Consider the following 23,895-nt stretch of genomic DNA (forward strand, 5'->3'; position numbering starts at 1 on the left):
TACAATTTCTGGCTCAATCTAGAAACAACGAATATTCCCTTAGTTGTCCTCCGCATATAAGTGTTTTTACGGATGATCCAGTAACTCTAGTTCCTAATTGTAAAATTTAGTCAAATTTTCCAGCAAGTTTGATGTCAGTTGCTGATTTTGCCAGTTTTTCGCAAGATTGCAGAAAGACTTCAACCTAAGCCCAAAGTATGCTAATTTTGCAATCTCGCACAAGATTGCAATCTTTTCAGCAACCCTTCTGCAAGCCGGTGCAGTGTGCCGACTGGGTTGGAGATGACGTCATCGTTCGTGTGATCGATAGGTGGTGAAATTCGAAGCGTGCTCCGAATAACCAACTTGATCTGTGTTCGGACCGTTGTAAATACCTCGAAACGGGGGAGGTTGGCATGACGCAGGTGGTGGGAGGGGGCGAGGGGGGACGTCGTTCCCCGGCGGAGAGCTCAATCATAATTTGCATAATGCGTTGGGAATCAATAAATGTCTGATAGAAATATTGTTTAGTACGCGCTGGGCTGCCAAACAGGGCCGTCGCGTCACCTTGTACTCCCGTCCTCATGTATAGCCAAAACCGCGTATGAAGGTTAGGATGTTGCCAAATTTCTGTCAATAAAATACGGATTTCCTTGGATTCGTTTTTTTAACTCACCAGGCAACGTTAGAAACCAGGCATCGCGGCGCATGTTTTCCCATTAAAATATCAAGTGCAACACTGGAGAATCATTGAAAGTTTGCAAATTCAACTTTCAAGTGAGAAGTTATCAATATTTGTATTCTTAGATTCGAACTACCTGATCGGCAAAAAATCAAAAAGTACCCTCGTAAGTTAGACAAAATGGTGGCTGCATTAGCTACATCAAGGCCAAAAATTCTAAAAATTATCATCAGAGTCAACCAAATGAACTCTAATGAGTGTCAGTACAAGATTGAGGAGGAGAATGTACCCACAGCTCTGGCAGATGCATCGCAACAGAAAGCTGGGATCACGCCGAGAAATATATCGAGGGCTGAGGAACTACACCACCTGACCGACAATTTTGGCAAAAATGATTATAGACTTTGTCGCATTCTACAGTATTAACTATGCAAGCTGATGATCTTAGTTTTTTACTAATTCTGCAGAGGAGCGCTGCAATGACGCTGTAGTGTATGAAAGATGGCAAATTTAACCTTAAGATTAATAAAAAAATTGAGAAGATTTCTCCTCGTCCTGCAAAATTGTCAGTTCGCTGTTAGACGGTATGGTTCCTTGTCCTCTCGATATAAATTCGCGTCTTTTTAGACCTCATCTATGGACTGGGCTCACCGACAAGTGTGATCCACAGTCCGTAGATTACTCTCATCATTGAGCCCAGCTTTGCATACTCACTGCATAACCTTAGGTGGCATTTTTAAGGCCGTCATATTGACAGCGGCGTTCAAAAAGACCCAAACCAATCTCTTGTCAAGCCCCTTGAAATACAACCAGTATTTCAATGTATATGCTCGAGCTAAACACCCGTCCCCCTGAGTCTTGCACTGATCTTCATCAAAGCTCATTTGATTGACTTTGATGATAATTTTTAGGCTTGATTTCCATAGTATGGCCCCAGCACTAGAGTACCTGTATACGGGAGAGTATTGCCATCTCAATCATTTTACTACAGAAAAAGTGTGCCACTCTCTGATTAGTCGGCTATCATGGAGCCCCGAAGTTGGACCAATGTAAGCAAACCTCAGCCTCTCCACCCCTAGTTTGGCCCAATGTAAACAAACAATATGGTGACAGAGTTCTACAAAGTTCTAGATGTGATTTTGGATGTGATGGAAATTTTTTAATATCCAACTTCTGAATTGCTTGGACTCTAACTTTGATGGATATTTATGCCAAAAATGAACCTTTGAGTATGATTATCATTCATTTCTCAGCCGATAATACGTGTCCCTCTGGGTCAGGCTTGTTTACTTGGTCCAACTTTGGAGCTCCATGATAGCCTAAAACTGATGAACCAATCAGAGAGCGGCACAGAGATGGCAATACTGTCCCGTATACAGGTACTCTACCAAGCACCACCCTCTATTATGTTACTTTTCAGAGGAAAAAAAATTATTTTAATTGTATTGGGGGCGATTCGGCGACGTTGGGATGCTCATATACGGTAGCATAGCGGGCGCTTTTCTCTGCCTCATGCCGGGCCCATTTTTTTCACGAACCTAATTGAATTGTAAAGCGCCGTGCTTCAAAGATGAGCAGCGCCCTCAACCCCTCAACCACCACCACCACCCCCCTCACCGCGCATGATACGAGAAGATGCTCCTGTTTTGAATACTCGCTTTAAGTGTTTTTTGATACCTTATTCGTGCGCCCATCTTGTTTTCATGTTTACGCAAACAAATATGCTTATAATGCCACTTGGTGCTTTTTTTTCCACGAGAGCCGCGGACGCGTAAAAAGGCTGCGGGCTGATTATTGAAATTGATAGACAAAGCAATAGACAAAGAAGACAAAAAGGATTTGGAGGAATCCTATTGGTAGAAGCGGGTGATTGCAATGGACAAAGGAGGTAGGTAATAGACTAACTAACGGCAACCTACGAGAGACCCGACAGTGAGTCTATCATTTTCCCCCTTAGTCTATGAGAACCACCCATTTCAACCAATGGGATTGCTTTATACCCCCTATGTCTTCTTTGTCTATAGCTTTGTCTATCAATCTCAATAATCGGCCCGCTGGAGAGCTTGCCAACGCCTTATGTGTAAAAGCTGGTTTTCGTTGAAACCGGCTATGAAAATGATTATCCTGGATCGAGTATAATGGGTAACCGGCCAAGGTAACTAAAAAACTTCGTTACGTGTTCTTTACTAAAAAGTTTTCAAAGAAAATGCGAAAAAATCCTGAAAAAAAATTTGAAATTAACTCCTCAAGAAGATGGAATTATTTGAATTATGGCATTGTCTAAATGGATTGCATTTTGTAAAAAGGAACCAAGAGAATTCCAATGTTGCTAGGATTGTGCAACATACATTCTTTGCAATAAAATTATTGATATAATGAATACAATCAAAACACAAATGATTTATACGTCTTGAATTCATAGTTTATTGAGAGTAGAGATAAACTTGTATAGATGATCAGTTTATATTTGCGGGGTAAAGAAAGTTGCACAATTTTAGCGACATTGAAATGCCCCTGGTTCCTTTTTGCAAAATGTGATCCAAATGAATGAGAAAAAAATATCGTCATTCATATGATAAGTGAACTAGTGTCTCCTACTATCTCGCTTAAAAACTGATTTTCATGTTTCCCGTTCCCTTTATTGGCCTCCCTAGGTTTTTGAGATGACATACAAATTCATTCGTTGATTAATTTTGTAATTTGATGATGTCTTTTTGAAAAGAACCAAGCAATTTGGGCACATCTATATTTTCTTTTTAGAAAGCATCTGTCTATTCAATGTATGTAAGTCCGGCTGAAATTCGGACGTATTGCACTGAAAACAAAAACACGCAGAACAACAGGAAACTGAAAATAAACTTTCCAATGAAAAGACCGAAACCATCTAGCCGGTTGTAGTACATAACTGGCTTTTTTTGCCCCACGACCGCTTCGCGGGCCCCGCATAAGTGGAGTGATATACAGATAAAAACCACAGTGAGCATCAACAATACACAATAATGTTGAATAATACACTTTCGTGTGGTCTCTAAATGTCCCCAATTATGCCTTTTTAAGTATTTTCCTTTAATCTTTACAAAAAGAAGAGCTTAATAAGGAAAGGACAATGATTATAAAATCTGAAGGTGAATGCTGAAAATGTGTTTTATCTGGTATAACTGGTAGAAAAGGATTATCAAAATCCTCTAAGAACTTGCAAGAGAAAAAAAGAAAGGGGAACATCATCGAGTTTGCAAAGGTATAATTCACCTCATCGGTTTTCCTTTTTTCCCCTTTCTTTTATGAGGATGATTATGAGATATCCCCAACCTTTATCCCACGGAATTATTTCCTGCCTCACTCTGTTTCTCTTGTATATTTTTCCACCGCTCTCTTTTTCAAGAGGAAGAACAAGAAAAAAAGAGACCGATCCTAATAAATCCGCCCAACTTTTATTAAAACTTTCCCCGAGTTGAATTGTGGTTCGTTTCATTGCGGCGAACTTAGAGCGTTTAATATCGCACGGAGCCTCAGGTAATCGATACGATATTATATCATCCCCCTATTCTCTCTCCGAATGAAATTTATGAATGTCATCTAGAAATCAGTTTATATTACGAGGCAATAAATTATTGCCCTCGAAACTCAGTGATGGTAACGGACTCGCGTTGCATTTATTCTATTTACAAAGTGTTTAAGACTGCCTTCCCGTGGAAGTGTCTTTGGTGTTAAAATGTATCGCGTGAATAATTGTGAACGATTTTCTAAAGGAGACATCGGCACTATTTAAGATGGGTTTAAATGGGGTCAGTACCGAAATTCCTGGAAATTTCTCAATTTATGGGAATAATAGAGGGCAATTTTGGTAACTTCTAGAGCTTTTATGAAATCGGCTCGCTAATAATAATGCTTTAATACATATTTGGAGCGAAACTCATGCATGAATTCCTTTGTGAACTTCACTCTTCTTTCGTTTCTCCTTTAGGAATATAATAACTGGGCTAAAAACGGTAAGGAAACACGGTGTCAACTAACAATGATGCTACGCTCGACCACTTTAGATTCAGAAGAGGTATGGGGAGCATGGATTCAATGATTATTTTTACCGCGATTATTTCAAAATAACTGGAAGAGCCCTCCTGAAGATTATGAACGCAATGTCAACGATCATGATGTCAACAATAACTCAAAATCTTTTACAGCGAAATTTTTGAAAAGAAACTTTGTTTAAACCATGATCGTTGAAAACAAAACATACACACATAAATAAATATAATATTGATACCGCGGTGGCAACGGTCACAGTATCATCGAAAACAACTTTCTTTCCCCTCGGCTGATAATGAGCTTACCTTAAAAGTTGATTCAACTTTTAATCCATCTAATCGTTTGAGAGAGTTAAAATTAAACTTTCAGAAGTGCTACTAATATGGGATGGGTTGACTTTGTACTTATTTGGGCTCAGTAATATTGCTCGGAACGATCATGGTGCCAACAAGAAATGCATGTTGAGCCTCAAATTATTAGGAGTATTAACGATCTCTAAAAAGCAAAGAGAACTATTTTCCCCTGGGTGAATTTCAGATAATTCGTTCTATTTGTCTCCAAGTAATCGAATCAACTTTGTTAAGCATCGCTTCATCGGGTTTTATCATAAGACTAGAAATTAGATGAAAGTGAAAATGCTACAAGAATTCTTACGATGATTCTAGGTAGCACTTTCTCAACGGACCGTAAACAAAGCTAACTTGGAGCTGGTGTCGGAGATCCTCAATTTGAACTCGAATTTAACCCCTACTCCACACGGAGTTGCTTTTAAGGTTCAAATAATCATTCCCTCTTTTGTGTTCTGTTAAATTTGAAAAATTTAAATTTCTTCGTGGTTTTTTCACCTTATAAAATGAATACTACATTTATTTTATTGGTATTCACATTTCTGCTAATTTTTATTTATGGTATTTTTACAACCTTTAAAATATTCTTGTTTAATCCCCGACTCTCTTTCCCCGCTGCAACTCTCTTTCCAGTTCTGATTGCTGTCTCTACAACGGGAAAAATCGACGCTGGATTTGTATCAATAATTAGAATTTGCGTGATTGCTGGTTCCTTTCCAACAGCTTCCCGGAGATTTCTCAAACTTCATTGGAAAGTTAGCAACTCGAACAGTCTTTTGCATACCTCGCAAAATCTAGCTTTTAAAACAAATTAAGACGAATAACATCATTAGCACAAAACAAATAATTTATTAAAACATTCCTAACAATATATTCACATCAAAAATAATGACCTTCTTGAGGATATGCGGCCGGGGGGCCATAAGCTACCGGGGGTGGAGGTGGGGGAGCAAGGACAACTGGCGCAGCTGGATATGGAGCTGGCGGTGGAGGAGGAGGAGCGAGCACAACCACCTCAGCTTGGTACGGAGCTGGGGGTCCGTAGGCTACTGGTGGTGGAGGCGGCGGCGGGGGTGGTGGTGGAGGCGGTGGTGGCGGCGGCGGTGGCGGCGGTGGTCCGTACTCAACTACTGGTGGGGGTGGTGGTGGTCCATATTCGACCGCTGGTGGTGGTGGTGGTGGCGGAGCGAGCACAACCACTTCAGGTTGGTACGGAGCTGGGGGTCCGTAGGCTACTGGTGGTGGTGGCGGTGGCGGGGGTGGTGGTGGAGGTGGTGGTGGTGGCGGCGGTGGTCCGTACTCGACTACTGGTGGAGGTGGTGGTGGTCCATATTCGACCGCTGGTGGTGGTGGTGGTGGCGGAGCAGGCACAACCACCTCAGCTTGGTAAGGAGCTGGGGGTCCATACGCCACTGGTGGTGGCGGTGGTGGTGGTGGCGGCGGTGGAGGAGGTGGCGGCGGTGGCGGTGGAGGTGGTGGCCCGTATTCGACCACGGGTGGAGGCGGTGGGGCGGGTATTACTTCAGCTTGGTAAGGAGCGGGAGCTGCTGGGTACGGAGCGAGTATCTCGGTCGGATAGGGGGCTGGTGCCGCAGGGTACGGAGCCAGAGGTGGGGGTGCAAGCAGCTCAGTAGCAAAAGCAAAAGGGAATACGTCGGCATTGGCGGTACTCGCCAAAAAGGCTACCAGTACCAGGTGCCCTATCTGTTCGGAAAAAGAGAAAAATCAGATTAAACCTTCAGATTGATACAGGGTGACAAGCCTTTGTTTTGAATAATCAGTATAAAATCAGCCATAGAAATTCAGAGAAAAATCATCAAACTTCGCAATTAAACGTTGATTTTCCTTCTTTTCTCAAAACTTCACAATGGAGTCTGATTGCATCCTTTCTTTTTATAGGAATGCCTAACATTTTCCGCACAAATAGTTCAACACAGAATAGATTTGAAAAAAAATCGGTGCCTACCGTTTGAAGTGTATTTCACGGAAAGTCATTCCAATAAATGATAATTGAAAACCGACATCGGATCTTTAAAAAAGAAAAAAGAAAAAGAATAGAAGAGATAAAAGTAAGCAGTGAATGCTTGCAATTTCTTCCCTTCAGTTGTTTTATGCGAAATATTATAATTTGAAAATGATGAAAATTTCGTTGAAACTATAATGAATGGGATTGAAAAGTAAAGTAGAGATATTATCTTCGCAGCCTTTTCTCTCCCCGTGAAATGTAACAGACGCAGCTCTTGTTATTTCAACATATCTCAGACATACATTACCGAAATTTATTATTTTTCAATGTAGTTCTTACATATTTTGGACACTTTACAGAATGCATTCATTTTCAAATTTCATGTTTTTCTCTTTTTAAGCAAGCGTTACCTATGTATACCTTACATCAGGTCTCATGTTTTACCCCCTTTCTCCCTTTCGTTAGGCATCCGCAAGAGCTTCTTGACCCTCTGCTCCCATTTAGGTGCCCTACGTAATTTTTGGACGTTCCCTAAAGTTCATTACTAGGAAAGTATAATCACCGTTTACTTTCACCTTGTTCACAATTTAACATAATCGCCGTGGAGATTCAATTATTCTGAACCACACTATACGAGCTTGCAAATTTTTTTATTAAAGAACAAGACGCAGGGTAGTTTTGGACCTTTTAATTATTAAAAAGTTTTTCACCTCATCAGTGTTTATCCGAAATCCATCGAGAGCTTCTTTTAACTTCGCTAACAGATAAAAGTCTAAGGGAGCAAAAGCTGGACTATACTCTAAAATTAAAGGTGTGATTGCACACTAATTAATGAGTAGACGCAAAACTTTTTGATGCGTGGGTTCAAAAAACAGCTTGCCGAGTTATTTTACGTAGGGATTTGCAAACTCGTATTTAGCGCTTCTAAAATATTTGAATCTGAACGGTGCGGCGATTACGTTGAAAATACGTCTAAAACGTAAAAGTAAACTGTGTTATTTCCAAAATGATAAGCTTTTATGTGCATGCTAATACCTAGAGGGTTTTCTTAATTTTTCAAAGCAGTTTGGACTGCTCTAAAGATCCGGAGAGAGCGATGACGGAGGCGCGGTAAAACTGCTTATTAGGTGCTACCGTGGTCCAAATTTAGAAAAGTGAAAGCTCACATTAAAGCGGGGAGTATACTGAATTCAACGGTGTAATTGGTTTTTTTGCCGTAACTGTTCGCAAAAAATTCTACAAGAGACCTTAATACATAGATGTCCCTCATACAAGGCATTGATATTTTCCTGGTCCTGGTCCTTTCCAGAAACAACGCATTTACTCGTCATTAGGTTGAAAAAAAAAGGCTTGAACTCGATAGTTCATTCTTATTTGTAATTTTTTAGCGTTAAGTCAAAAAAATTTCTTTGGTTCCCATATTCAACGCGCAATATTTCCGGAATATCGAGATTGTTCTCAAATAACACTTGTGCATGACATAAAGAAACCAAGGTTATTTTCCAACGTAGCGGTTATTTTTAAGAAAATACATACGTTCCCCTTTGTGTCTAATAGCAACGTTCTTTTGGTCAAATGGTATACTCCATCTATGTGACTTCATGTGAAATCGACTTTTTTTTGCGTCTGAAAGAGCAGGAAAACTGTTTTACTTATGTGCTCAATGGAACTAATTCTTATGATTTACTGCTGAACTAAAAAACTTTAGTCTTTTCCATCATCCATCAATTTTACGCTTAATTGTGTTCTTCGGCACTTTTAAAAAATCTTATGTTTTGAAAATTCAATTTTTCGCAAATTGGTGGGCAAAGGAAGAAAACTACGTTCGTTCTCGGTCTCAGCGGGAAAAAATATTCAAAGTAGCCCTATTAAATACACTGATAAAATAATTTTCCTCGTAGGCGCAAAACAACATGTATACTGATATATTTTGTAAAATCCTATTTTTGGTTTTCCTCCATCATGCATCAGTTTCCCGGCAAATTCGATTTGCCACGGAAAAGCCCTTTTTAATGGCAAACCTTTATTTAAGGAACTTCGATGGGTATGGGGATAAAAATGAGATTATTTTTGAACTCAGTGCTAAACATTAAAAATTACTAATCGATTTGCCAGCATTTTTTGCGCTGCAGGTCTGTGTTATTGTCGATTTGGAAAGATTATTTTTTCCCTTTACCATAAAAAGTGTTGTAAAAACATCACTCAAAAATGACAAAACTAAATTTTGTTATCTCAAATAATGTGCATTTTTTTACAGAGTATGCAGGATATGTTAAATATCATTAAATTAGGTAGTGATTCGATGCACACCCAAAAAGTAACAATAATGAAAACTACACAAGAAACTGTATATGGAGAAATTTGATCCTATACTATGATAGTACTTTAAAATTACACACATACACACGCACACTTAAAAAAAAGAAAAAAAATCGGCACAATCACACACATTTTAAAAGGAGTTGGTGTCGAGAAACGTGTTTTCCTATGAAGTTGAACTCAAGCAATACATTTCCCCGTTTCAATGACGCTATTCTATAGTTTAAGATGGGAGCTTTGGAGACCCAGAAAAACGAATGTTCAGCCGAGAATAAATGAAATTGAGAGTAAAAATCAGACTCACCATCGTGGAGCTAGGAATTTTGGAGATCACTGAGCAAATCTCAAAATAGAAATATCTTTTATAGCATTCGATACGAATCGGAAATTCGGAGGCAGCAATTAGAGGCTGTGACACTCATCATCTGCAGAGGGAGATGTAAAGCTCAGGAGCCCCGCGGGCTTGATACGGATCATCTGCCTCTTGTCTCAGAGGAGTTATTTTCCACATACTCTCGAGATTTTAGAAATTACCATCGACCGCGACGCCTCGAGCTAACGGCACAATCATTTGCACTGTATTTCAGAAAAAAAATCAGTCAACTTTTCTGGCGTATGCAGAGATCAACTAATGTCCCCTTTTCCTACGGGATTAGTAAAGTTGCCATAGATAGCGTAGATTTTAATTGCTACTTTTCATAAAAGCAAAAGTGTTCTTATTGCCAAAGATTACTAAGGACTCCGGATACCGCACGCCGTATACTTGCCGTAGGAAAGAAGCGGCCCCCCAGTCGCCTGCAGCGCCAGGGTAGGCAACCTGTGTAGCGGTATGCCATACTTTAGCCCACTTGTAATGGAAGTGCATGGGAAATTGGGAAATTGCACTTCGAATGTGCAGATTATGAACGGCAAATTGCGAAAATTGTTCATTTTAGTCACTAGTGGACTTACTAGTGGACTTAAATGGACTCAGGAAATTGAGCAGAGTTATTTGCATTAATTTTTTTTTCTTTCTTTTTTTTTGGTTTTTTCGGCATTTTTTAACGATTTAAAACATAAGAAAATTTAATGCAGTGAATCTTCAACCAAACTTAGCACAGCACGGCGAAACCGGTCAAACACACGGCAAGCAGTATATTCGTTAGCTCGAAGTATGGCATACCGCTAAACAGGTTGTCTACCCTGGAGCTGCAGGGGACTGGGGGGCCGTTTTTTATTTCAATGCGGTATCTGGAGTCCTTAGTAATCTTTGCTTATTGCGTATTGTATCGGATTTGGACACATCTAGACAAAATACGCTCATTGAAAGTGAGAGCTTTGAAAAAGGCATATCGTCACTGAAACCACCAGACCAACGTTTGCAACGTCGCATCGCAGACTTCCTGGCGTATTTTATTGTTTAAATATAAAACAATTCGACGTTAATTCTTGGAAACTCCCGTGATTTTTCTCCTCTGTGTGAAGGAAACTCAATGAAAACTTTAAGGGATGATACCGATTTGTTTTCCTTTAAAAGAATAAATTGGGAGTAGAGATTTTCAAACGCCGCAGTCAAGACACGTTGTCTGGTAGTTTCACCTTCGATATGTAACTGTCTACGGGATTATGTAACGTTTAAAACTAATTTCGAAAACTCAAAGCCTCCTCCTCTCCTTGTTTAAAACTCCCCGTTAAGATTTTATACCTCTTTTACAAGGTACGGCATCATGATTCTAAGTTCACATAATATTAAAAGTGAGCCATTGAAACTAGAGCTAGAGGAATGTTTACATACGTTTTGGGAGATAAAACGCCCAAATGTAATATAGTAATTTCTAATTTTGTCGTTTTTCGGTGATACAAGAGACAGCACTTTTTATTAGTCGAGTTAAGACAGAAACCAAACACTCAATTTGGCATGGAGCGGTGCGGCGCAGAGAGCAATATTGACGAGGACTTGATATGAAAAGGAGAAGCCCTCAGCGCGGCGGTCGGCATGTAACACATATTAGCACCTACGAGACTGCATGAATACTTCACGCATTGCGTCAAACACAGTGCAGTCAGCAGCGGCCGTCGTGAAACACATAGCGCCTACAAGATTGCATGAATACTTCACGCATTACGTCAAAAACAGTGCGGTCAGCGTGAAACGCGTGGCGCCTACAAGACTGCATGAATACTTCACGCATTGCGTCAAACACAGTGCGGTCAGCGCGGCGCCAGCGGAAGTTAAAACTATTAAACCACATTTATGTTTGTTCTTGCATAATTTTTACGTTCATTTAGTACAAATGGATAAGGCCTTGTCCACACAGAGATAGGTTTAAGGAACTTAACTTTCGTGCAAAGTTCTGTTAACTTTTGCTAGGAGTGTTGACAGGGCTTTCGCAAAAAATATATGTCCAACACGAGTAAACGAGTCTTATGCACCCCTCCCCTCCGGCACGTTCACTTGATGGTTTTTATTGATGTTTCAAAACGAATGAGGAGGGGGCGGCAAAATACAGGCGTTCCATGGGCGGCAAGTAGGTGAATCCGGCCCTGATCGTGGAACATATCATCACAATAAATTAACTTTAATTGTCGCAACAAAAATGTCTCTTCATTAACATCTTACGTACTAAGTTACTAAAAACTGCCAATAAAACGGGTTTCTCGTCACTACAGTGATTTCAGCTGTCTTCCATGGGTTGAAAAAAATGGTATGCTGCTATGACACCTAGGATGTTAAAAATGTGTCTGGCGATCCTAAGATGCTGCCTTGATTGCCCACGCAGTTGAATTTGCATCCATAGGATGTAAAGTTAACTTCGAGGACAGTAAAGGCAGCATCTTGGGATCACCAGACACATTTTTGACATCCTAGGTGCTAAAACAGCATATTATTTTTTTCAGTAAGTGACACTCCGGACACAAGGAATGTGTAATAAATTCTCTTGAGTCATGGGTAATTGACCATGGGTAATCGTGTGCACTCGAGGTCTGTTGCAGGGTTCGTGGATCTCTAAAGAAAATCCTCGAATATACAACCCTCCCCCCCCCCCCCCCGAAGTCTTTGATTATTCTTGCAAATTAGAAAATTACTGAAGATATTCGAAAGTTTTTTAATTTTACATCATCCGGTTATTTTATTTGAGACCATTCGAAGAATGTATTGGATAACACTGTCCGCTTTGTGTCTTTAGCATGTTGCATCTCTCATCAGACAAATAGGCAATAAGTCGTCTATAGGTCAAAAAAATTAAGGGAAAAGACACGAAATCAGTCATTACGGACAATGAACGGCAATAGCGAACTTATTGCCCTCATGTCTTGTTTCTAAATAAGAAACATTCAACACGCTTCATCAGTAACTGAGCGCCTTCGGCAAAACAAGTTCCGCGGCCGCGGCCGGTGATGCTACCTGAGCAGTGACGAAGCTTGATAATCGAGTATCGATATTTCCCCATTTGAAACTATGGTAAATACTCGATTACTAAAGTATTCGTTGAGAACGCTTCGTCTATCGATTCTTTTCCATAGGTTCAAACGGCAGATCAATCGATATATCGCCAAGCACGCCACGCCGCTGTATCTGAGGACCGGCTTACCGTGACGTAATTATTTTTATCACTCTTATCAGTCATTGATCGATGAGTATCAGGCCATATCCACAAAATGAAAATTCTCACATTATTTTTGGTAAGGCTTTAGGTATAACAGACCCCTCTCCACCCTTAAATATGTGAAGGGAGGATCTTAAGAAGTTCAAAACCTCAAGTGTTTGAAAGTTATTCGTTGAGCCTTGAAAGTCCTGGATTAGAAGACAAAAAAAAACTTTCTTTCTTTCATATTGGAGAAGGGGGGGAGTTCAGGAGTTGCCGCTGCGCCCCATCCTCTTAAATTGTTTTAAGCTCTGTCAAGTTAGTGAGTTACCTTCCAAAGGGCACCTTACCGTCTTGAGCAAATTGGACCACCCTGCGCAAGGAAGACAGTTTGCAACAGTTTTCTGCCGGGAGGGGGATGGGGGCTAATAGCACTCTGGGTATGCATTATTGACGATTTTCTCCGTTAATCACTTGCAATGCTGAGAAGTTGGCTGCCTTGTTTGCATTTTCGTGACTTCCAAAATGGACTTATAACTTTTTGAAATCAATTCCGTTTCGGAGTTAGATAGAGGATAACTTGAGAGAAAAAGCTACTTAGCGATTTCCATTCCATACCAAAAATGTTCTCTTGTAATACCTTTCCAACGGTGTATCACACGAGGGGAGAGAGCTACCAATTTAAAATGTTGACTTAGATGCAACCCCCTCCCCCATGGAATTACATCCCCCCCTCCATAATGTTGAATGTGCCAAAACGTACAGCTGTTATTGACCTAAAGGTACTTCCAAAATGTTATCTTCATACATGCACTCCAAAGGGGAGAATGCGATCGTTGTCGTATTTCTCAGCCTGTTTAAGCGTATGCATACGGTTTCAGTTCACTGAAACGCTGCAGAGTGGAGACGGGAGTTTTCCCGTAATTTAGGGAGTAGGGATTTTGATAAGTAACGGGTCTTCAAGGGGAATAGGATGTTACAAAAATCTTGAAATGTGCGTCATACAACTGTTTAGATCACACTCCATGATAGATAAATGCCCACATTGGCATTCTAGCCGTTATGAGGTGAGAACATTTCGTTTTGGGGTGTGACATACCACTCCAATCAACGTAAAATTCTTGACTAGAACTACTTGAATCATTGCTCGACAATTTGTTAATATATTTGCCTAACTCATATGACGACGGTCATTTTTAGTTTCGCATGGAAATGCGAAACCGGGGTGACCTATTTGTATCAAATTACATAGCATACTCTGTAATATTAAATCATTAGCGTAACGCATAAAGCATAACGCCTGAGGTGCGAAGCACTTACGTAGCGTAGTCTCGTGGTTTGTTTTTTTATTACTTATCCTTTTTAAGCGGGAAATTAAAAAAATGTGGATAGTATTTTCGCATGCAGATTGAAAGAAATGGAGTTGTTTGCACAACATGAAATTAGACTTTCTAGGCATCTGCCATTTGAAAAAAAACTCAAATCTTGACTTTTGGTGTATAATTCGACCGCGTTTAGCAGGAAGAAACCAAACCCTCATTGCCTTTTGCCAAATTAAACTGGGCAATCTGATTTTTTACAAGGAAACGTTTGTGCGAATTCCTTTGAAAATTTTAAGAAATTTTCTTCGCATTGTGCTGTAAATTCACTAACATTTGCTCAAAAATCCGCACAATCGTTTTCTTGTAAAAAATCAAAGTGCCAAATTGAATTTGGCAATAGCTGCACTGAGAAAAAAACCTCAGTCATATGAACCGAATGTACGGTGTTCAATATCGGCCGTATTGCTCGGTTCATGTAACCGCTCTCTCGGTTCGAGGAACCGTATCCTCGGTTCGAGGAACCGCATCCTCGGTTCGAGGAACCGTATCCTCGGTTCGAGGAACCGTATCCTCGGTTCATGCAACCGAACACTCAAACCGAACAGAACTAACGAAAAACTCGGTTGCACGAGCCGAGAAAACGGTCGCATGAACTGAATAATACGACATCGCACATCGACGGTGAAACTACCAAACCACGTATCTCGTTTGCGGTGTTTAAAAATCTACGCTCACATTTTATTTTTTTGAAGTAGACCAAATCAATATCATTCCTTGAAATTTTCACGGAATTTTCTCCGCACAAAGAGGAAAAATCACAGAAATTTTCAAGACTGGATGTTAAGTAGTTTTTCATTTAAAAAATAAAGTATGACAGGAAGTCTGCGACGTCGCAAACCGAGATACGTGGTTTGGTAGTTTCACCGTCGACATTCGGTTCACACGACCGAACTTTCTATCTCAGTGTGATGTGGCTTGGTTTCCTTAATTCTGCTTAAGGCGGTCCAATCGCCCACAATATTTTATTTCAAATGGTGAAGTTTACCAAGTATCCAAGTAGTTTCTTGTTGTTTACAACGTGTACCGATTGTCATAGAGCGGTGTTTTTGTTTGTTGCAGAGCTGCTGCGATCGTTATGCCAGGTGACGAATCCTCAGGCGAGCATCTGGTTGGTGGACGCGGAGGGTCGTAAGCTCTCCATCGACTCGGAGCTGCCGGCCAACTCGCCCGAGAACCCCTACCGCCCCCTGGCCCGACCACGCAACGGTAATAAAACAAACTTCGCTTCATCTCTTTAATGGTGCCCTCAAGATACACGACCATCTCACCTACCTGGTGGCACGTTCCTCTTTTCAAATTCGCCCGGTCCTTGCAGAAGATGAGATCGGATCGTAACATCACTACTCACTGAGTAACTATGGTGAATCTACCAAATCACCTATCGCGTCTCCGGCTCCTGTAAATTTCGAAAATTTTCCCTCGAGTTTTATGTTTCACACAAACTGATAGCGGTGGATGCACGGGTCGTAAGACAGTATGTTGGAGTTTTTCAACCAACGTGCGTTAAAAATTCAGCATATTGCATATCTCCAAACAGCATATCTCTTTGAGAGAAAATTTTGCTCATATGAGCTTTTTGCCTCCGTATTGAGATTTTCAGCTGTATGCTGAATTTTTAACGCACGTTGGCTAAAAAACTCCAACATACTGTTTTATGTTTTGTATTGTTGTTCTCATATACAGGGTAAATATGGGTCCCAGACTGCAGGAGCCGAAACACCTTCAAACCCCCTTTTTAAATTGAGATTTCGATTTTTTCTTTTTGGATCATTCATGAATCCAGGGCGTAAAAGTACAGGGGAATACAAATTTTCATGAGATTTGGTTTACAACCGTTGCCAAAATTCAGGAAAACGGATTTACTTCCTGATTTTTTTTTTTTTTTTTTGGGGGGGGGGGCGCAGCTCCGACTGGGAGCAACTTGAGTTGCGGTGCTACCGAAATTAATTGGAAATGTCCATATCGTCCAACAATTTGAGTAGTAGAACAATTTTGGGGGATAACCCCTGACACCTTTTTTTCCGTGAGGACCTCTCCAAAGTTCTCGCGTTCGGTATTAAAAAGTTGTTACGAATCCTGGAAGAAATCCGCGAAAAAAAAGAGTATTTGGATAGAGAAAGAGCTGATAGTAAAATAACGACACGGCTTAGTAATCTTTCACTTCTCCCTGATTGGTGGGTGGATTGTTTCGTTTCAATTTCGTCGAGTCGAGTTGCATTGTACATTTTCCGGCAGGAGGCACTTCGTTACGGCACTTTTCCTTTTTATCTTATTTAAAACCCCACGGATCGCTGTGTAGTTAAGTTGAGTTTCACAGACAGCGCGGCGCGCGCGGTTCTGTTTGTACGATCTCGGAACCCGGGAAAGCTCCAATGTAGGTATCCACCTCGTTCCGTTTCGTCTCGTTTTGCTGGAACCGGCGATTTCCCAGTCTTCCCGCTTTTCATGCTCGCACCTTCGCAGAACTCCAGATGGAGGAAATTTTGATTGAAAGCGGGAATACTTCCGCGTATACATTCCGCACTATTATTTGTTTTGTACGTGTGCATGACTCACATTCCGCATTTTATTTCTGTTCAGGTATGTTGGTCGACGAAGTTGAAATGGAATTCATCAGTTTAGAACAAAGGTATGTCTCTCTTATCATTTCACCTATCTCTCTTCAGCCCGTTGTTTGTTTACCCTCTTTTTTTTCGAAAAACTATTCTTGCGAAGTTGTGAGAAGTGCTGTGGGTTTACGTGGGCCTAAACCAGGGTTGGGAACCCTAGGAATTTTCATTTTACTTTTGGAAAATGTAAACAAAGGCATTAGATTTTACGTTGGACGTTGAGTCTCATGAGGTCAACTTAGTCTCCTCCGTTTGATCTTCATGTAACTTGGATGCGTTTTATAAACGTCTGCCCACATGTATGGCGCATGCAATTTGCGACTACCGACAATTTGTAATCCGCCAGCGATGGAAGTAAAATCATTAAATTTATGACTAAAGGGTTAATCATGTTGCTCTAGATAGAAGTATATCGACGGTGAGACTGCAAAAATGCGTATCTTGGTTGCGGTGTTTCAAAATCTCCGCTCCTATTTTACTTCTCAGTAGGAGACCAGACCGGCATCATGGCCTCAAATTTTCCTAGAAAATTTTTCAAATACATGAAAATAATCACCGAAGTTTTCAATAAGTGACGTTTATTAGGTTTTCATGTTGAAAATTAAGCATGACGGGAAGTTAAAAATGACGTTTATTAGTTTTTCATGTTGAAAATTAAGCATGATGGGAAGTTAGAAATGACATTTATTAGTTTTTCATGTTGCAAACTAAGCATGACGAGAAGTTTGCAATGACGCAAAGCGAGATACGCATTTCTGCAGTTTCACCATCGACATGTTTTTTTTTTTTTTTTTTTTTTTAAATTCGTGGTATCACCTGACAGTCCTGACATACCCGCGTGTGTGCATACGTAGTGAAATCAATGACCTAGTTGGATTTTAGTTGGACACGCAACTAAACTAACCGCACGGCAAGGCATAGAGTATCATTGGGAAATTTAGGCACTCGAAGCCGAGGTAGTCCTTTTGAAGCCGTCCAACTCGAAAGCCGCTTGAAAATGTAAAATGACAGTTACATATTGTCTTGCTATTTGCCCGCGACAGTTATTCGAAACACAATGTCTAAAGTGAGAAATTCAATGTTGGAAAGTGGAAGATCGGTAGAATGTCCACCTCCTGATCCTGCCTCGAGACGGTGTTACCACGAGTAAGTCTTTCAGTGGCCTCTCCTCTTTCGCGGCGCAAAACGCATATTAGCGCCTACAAGAGTGTAGGAATACTTCACGCATTGCGCTGAACACGGTGCGGTTGGTGATCGGCACGAAAAGCATATTAGCGCCTACAAGACCGCAGGAATACTTCAAGCATTGCGCCAAATCGTACGGTTACTGGTCGGCGCGTAAAGGCGTATAAACGCCTACAAGAGTGCAGGAATACTTCACGCATTGCGCTTTAAACAGTACAGCTGGTGCGGTCGGCGTGGAACGCATGTCGATGGCGTAAGTCCACAATCACATATCTAGTTTGCGGTGTCTGAAAACCTCCGCCTCTATGTTATTTTTTAAAAGAGAACAAATTGACATCATTCCTTGAAGTTTTTGCAGAATTTTCTTCGCATAGAGAAGCAAAATCACAGTAGTCTTAAAGAATTGCCGTTGGGCAGTTTTCCGTTTAAAAAATAAAGTATGACAGGAAGTCTGCGACATCGCAAACCGAGTTATGTGATTGCCGACCTACACCGTCGATATGGGCAATTCTACGAAAACTGTCCAATATGACCTCCAAAAAACTAAAAATTCAACTTGTTCATTTTGGATCGAGGGTTTGTTTTCCCAGTCAAGTATAGTATTGGGCTCAAAAATGTATTACGCGTGCGTGATAGTATCTGACACACCCGCGTGCGTATGTAGTGAAATCAAAGACCTTGTTTGATTTTGGTTGGATAGGAAACTAAACTAACCGCACGGTAAGGAATAGAGTATCATTGGGAAATTTCGGCACTCGAAGTCGAGTTAGTGCTTTTGAAGTCGTCCAACTCGAAAGCCGCTTGAAAATGCAAATGACCCGCTCTTGCTATTTGCCTGCGACAGTTATTCGGAACACAATGTCTAAAGCGAGGAATTTAATGTCGGAAACTCCTAGGTCGAGAATGACCACCCCTTGCGGCTAGATTGTTAAATCGTTCTCGAATGATCTTGATCGATAAATTCCTATGCTAGCAATGTTTTTTATCGATCAAGGTCATTCGATATGAATTCAAGAATCGAGCCGCTGGCCCTGCCTTGAGACGGTGCTACCGCGAGTAAGTTTTTCAGTGGCGTTTCCTGTTTCCCCGACGGAGGATTCCCTGCGGTTTCCCAAATTGCCAGCTCCACTGCGGTAATGGAAGTGCAGCCGTCCGCTAGGTAAGGAGTTGGGGCGGAGAACTTTTAATTGAATTGATGGATGACCTGTCCGTCCGAGTCGTGGCTCGTGCCCGCCCGCCACGTTGCCGCCACCATAATAGGACGTATTTCTATCAAACGGAACTATGTGCATTGAGACATGAGCCCTGCGTCCCATACGAATAAATTTATAACAGGGCTCACGTCATGATGCACATAGTTCCGTTTGGCAGAAATGCGTCCAATATATTCTCGCCAACAGGGTCATCATTTACTCTCCTCGCCCATCGACCCTCATAGATGCGAGCTACATATTCTATGAGGGTGCACTTCGTAGTGATTCAGGACTATCTCAATAGATCCAGCTATATATCTATCTATGGACTAAAAACACAAGAAGACGGGTAACAAAGGCTAAAAAAACAACAAAATACAAAGCCAGGGACGTTTTCGGATGGTTTCAACCCCCTCCTGAACCAGGATTCGAAATATACAAAAATTATACTGACGTGCCGTGATTTGGAGACTGAATTCCACTAGGAAGAAGCTGGTAGTGCCTATTTGCAGAGAAGTTTTCATGTGATAGATGTGATAGATCATGATAGATGCGAGCTACATATCCTATGAGGGTGCACTTCTTAGTGATTCAGAACTATCTCAATAGATCCAGCTATATATCTATCTATAGACCAAAACACAAGACATTTTTGGCCTTACATACTCTGATTCTGGCTCTGCCCTCGTGTCACTAACTGGCAATAATGCCCCTTATAAAGGTACCGTCTAATTCGGGAGCTACAACTGACAAGCCTCTAGAATTTCTGAAGAATTGAGAAAAGTGGGAGCGCCTTCAATTTTTGAATGCGCTACAAGCACATCTGTGGAACACGAATAGTTGCGTCAAGGCGCCGTAATCAACTCGGTCCAACTTTTGTGATGGACCTTCGTCGATCAGCGCATAGATTGCACTTTAAATTAACGACTGGCCCTCTTGGTGTGATTTTCAGCCTCTGACAGGACAGCTTGAGACCTGCCCATTTCACGGACTGGGCAAGAGCATCGGCTAGTTTGCCCTTTGGGCAAAAATATCTCCCAATCCGCAGACTGGGCAATCTTGTTCACTCGCGTAACGCTCGCGCTGATCAAACTCGACAATGGGGGATTTGTATATGTGTCTGAAATTTGATGAATTTCGTATTTAAGTTGAAACTACTGAGTAACTTAAACACGAGAATACTCTTGGTTTCTAAATGGAACATTTATTAAAGGAGATATGAAAAAATGATCTAATCTTCCCAAATACACGTTTTTAAATAGGAAATGCCACCAAACGACGTTCATAGGCAGTGAATTTTCTCACTTTTAAAAATATATTTAAATTATGTCCCCCTATCAGAGAAAAATTATAGAAAATTCTGCGAATACAGCTCTTTGAGCAATCACAGATGAAGGGATTAAACATTTGCGTGCATGTTCTCCATTAAAAGACATTTTTCTCAGCAGAATTTCTGGTGATCGCCGTGTTTTACAAACATTTTCAGGAACCCTCGTCAGACATCCAAATTTAATAACCAAAAAATCGTACCCCCAACGTTCCATGGATTTCCCACGGAAAGTTTGTCGAAATAATTAATCAGGAAGCCGGCTTCAGGAACCACAACATGTGGGCATGTGTTGCCGTATTTCCTCCGATGAAATGTTTACCCTTCAGGAAAGTCATTATTAGTGGAGCACCTTTTATGAGCCTTTGCTCTCCATGTGCAATTTGGCATTTGCAGAGAACACAGGGATTGCGTCTCCTCGCCGCGCCGCGCCGCGCCACGTCGCACGCTGGACCGAATCAACGGGAGAAGTTGGACAAAAACTTTGAAAGCTTATATTTTCGAAAATATAAAACAAAACAGTTTAAGAGAGGTGCCAATTGTTTTCACCTGAAATTTCTTTCAGGAACATCCTTTGAAATTGAATTTATGAAGAAATAAAAATCGAAATTCGAAATTTTAGCCAAAAATTTGTTGGTTGTCCTCTTCTAGTAGCTCACACCAGTGTGCGCCGGGACGCGATACATGCGGGGGGGGGGGGGGGGTGCGCCATCCCTTTTCATCCCTGCTCGTCGGCGGCCAATGATTGATCAAATGTAACGAGCCCAAAGCGAACAGCTCCGACCTGTTTTTGTAACATTTAAAACAAACAGCATCTATTCCATCAGTTTTTATACTCTTTTACAGCGGCGATGATTAAGATAAATTAGCTAATTTGTCCGCGGCGGCCTGCCCTCGTCTCTTCTTGCTCGCGCGGGGTCCGGCTCGGACTGGGCCCTCAAAAAAGACTCCCTCGAGGCTGCCACGTGGTGCTGAAAATTCGGATATTTTCCCCACAAAACTCAATATTAATCATGCAAATTTTGGCAATCCTGAAACACCATCACTTTTTACCGGTGTTCCCGATGATTAAAGGTTCTCGATTCTTTCTCTGCTGTGTTGCGCTGCGCCCGTGCCCTTGTTCCCTTCCGCTGTCCCGTTTTTCCTATCTGCTGTCTCCCTTGTTCGCTCACGCTCGCGCCCCAAAAAACTCCAGTATTTCAGTTAATCGTACCGTTCATAAACTAAAGCCGTGTTCGTGATGTATATTCCGTAAGAAGTACAGCATTGCGTTCTCCTTCATAGTGAAACCTGGACTGAGGGCCATGTAAATAGTACCGATCTCGAAGCGTAGTTTTCGTGCTTGGAAGATAACCAAAGTGGGAGAGGTTAAATTTTGTCCGCACTGGGACCAGGGTGAAAAAATTTCATGAAAATTAAAATCTTGTAATTTCACGTGAAATATTTCATGAAATTTCAAAATTTTTTGAAAGATATTGAAAAATACCGGTCACTTTTCATGTTTAGCAATTGTAAAAATGGTGACTTTCTTCTATATTTGTGTGTTTCAGTGCAGGTTGCAAACTCTAGCCTCTGAAAAATATGAAATATTTCACTGAAATTTCCAAGCTTTCATCCCTCTCCTACGTTTCATGCCACCCTGGCTATAACTAGTGTATATTAATGAATACTAGCTGCTTCAGCTCGCTACGCTCGCTTGTGCCGCTAGCCGGTGGCTTCGCCTCCTGGACCCCCAGTCACTCGCTCCGCGAGTGAATGTTGGCTCGCGAAGCGAGCCAAATTTTGCTACTACGAGTAATTAGAGGACTTCCTGGAGGAAAAATGAGAAATTCAAAAACAAAGAATAATAAACTGATAATGATAACCACCTACTTCTAGAAAAAGAAACATCCTTGAAAAATAAAAAACACTCCTTGAAAAGAAAATCAAAACACTTTGCGAAAATTTAACGGTGCGAAAGGGTGAACATTAATTACCGATTCTCTTGGAAGAACACATGAGCTGCTGTAAAAAAGTTAATTATTAATAAAACCTGTGCTGCCGTAAAAAGGAAAATTATCTTCTGAAAAATACACATCAAAATTAAGTAATTTTCATGTAAAAAAAACTATAATGATAAAATCAAGAAAGCAAAACTCTAGACGCACTACTGAGAAACCTGGACAAACCGAGAACTGATTATGAGCAATGCGACGGAGGAAATGCGTAGTAGGTGTTCCGAGTCAGACGGCATAAGAAAGGGAGTGATACTGACAAAGGACCCGTGTTAGAGCAGAAGGGTGACACCTACCAACAGCAGGTAGGGATGGGTTTACGTAGAGAGAGAAACGGAAAATTAGAGGGTGGGAGGTCCCCCAACCATATGACTCGTCCAGCGGCGAAGACGAAAATATTTCGTTATCAAATCGAGGTAAATTTTGCAACGTCGGTCGCGCAAATTGAAAAACTAAGGAATGTTGGCACGTCTACAGCCTAAGAACTTTCATTTAAAACAAATCCGAGCAAAATCGGTCCCGTAGTTTCCGAGATCGAATTAGCACAAACTGTCCAACGTCAAAAACGCAAGCACGTCGTTATCAAATCAAGGTAAATTTTGCAACGTCGGTCGTGCAAATCGAAAAACTAAGGAATGCTGGCACGTCTACAGCCTAAAAACTTTCATTTAAAACAAATCCGAGCAAAATCGGTCCAGTAGTTTCCGAGATCGAATTAGCACAAACTGTATGAGGCCAAAAAAAGCCTTAGGATATTAAATATATAGATTTTGAGCTGAAATTCTTATGGTTGTCAGACAACTACTTAGACTGGTTTCACATTGAATTCTAGCAAAGTCGGCCGATTCTCAAAATGCGCAGTATCGATGTGGACGATCACAAATATGAAACGCTAAATCAAAATTGACGCTTTTGATATCCTGTCAATTAATCAAAAATTGAGGAACAACCCCGATTGAGCTTATCTTCTCTCGAGTTCGTGTCTGATGGGCCGCGGCAGTGCTCCCATTCCATGTCCGTCAAAAGTTCTGAGATTCGGAACTTTTTTCTTCCAATTTCTCTCACTCCACGGCCGTCAAAAGTTTCGGGATTCATTGTAGATGTTTTCAAAAATTCCAAGAAAGAATACAAAAGATTCGGCACATTTCGGGAATTTCAAAAGTTCCTGGAAAAATTCAGGAAAATCTCAAAAGTTCCTGGAATTTCAAAAGTTCCTGGAGAAATTCGGGAAAATCTCAAAAGTTCCGGGAATTTCAAAAGTTCCTGGAAAAATTCAGGAAAATCTCAAAACTTCCGGGAATTTCAAAAGTTCCTGGAAAA

General features: G+C 41.0%; 2 protein-coding genes across 3 annotated transcripts in view; one reads left to right on the forward strand and one right to left on the reverse strand.

The window, feature by feature from the left end:
• Pde9 (phosphodiesterase 9) overlaps window positions 1-23,895 on the forward strand; it is a 238,454-nt gene that overhangs the window by 177,478 nt on the left and 37,081 nt on the right. For both annotated transcript variants that reach the window (XM_072299564.1, XM_019057583.2), the window contains 2 exons: window positions 15,327-15,473; window positions 16,848-16,896. In XM_072299564.1, coding sequence (XP_072155665.1) covers window positions 15,327-15,473; window positions 16,848-16,896 — 196 coding nt within the window. The remainder of the gene's footprint in view (window positions 1-15,326; window positions 15,474-16,847; window positions 16,897-23,895) is intronic.
• Window positions 5,864-9,865, reverse strand: LOC140226083 (uncharacterized). The gene is made up of 2 exons (XM_072306551.1): window positions 9,624-9,865; window positions 5,864-6,738 (listed from the first exon to the last, which is right to left on the reverse strand). Exons 1-2 carry the CDS (start codon window positions 9,624-9,626, stop codon window positions 5,914-5,916), a joined length of 828 nt encoding a protein of 275 aa, XP_072162652.1. The 5' UTR covers window positions 9,627-9,865; the 3' UTR covers window positions 5,864-5,913.

Source organism: Bemisia tabaci, chromosome 1 (genome assembly GCF_918797505.1).
Source record: "Bemisia tabaci chromosome 1, PGI_BMITA_v3".
Taxonomy (NCBI): Eukaryota; Metazoa; Arthropoda; class Insecta; order Hemiptera; family Aleyrodidae; genus Bemisia; species Bemisia tabaci.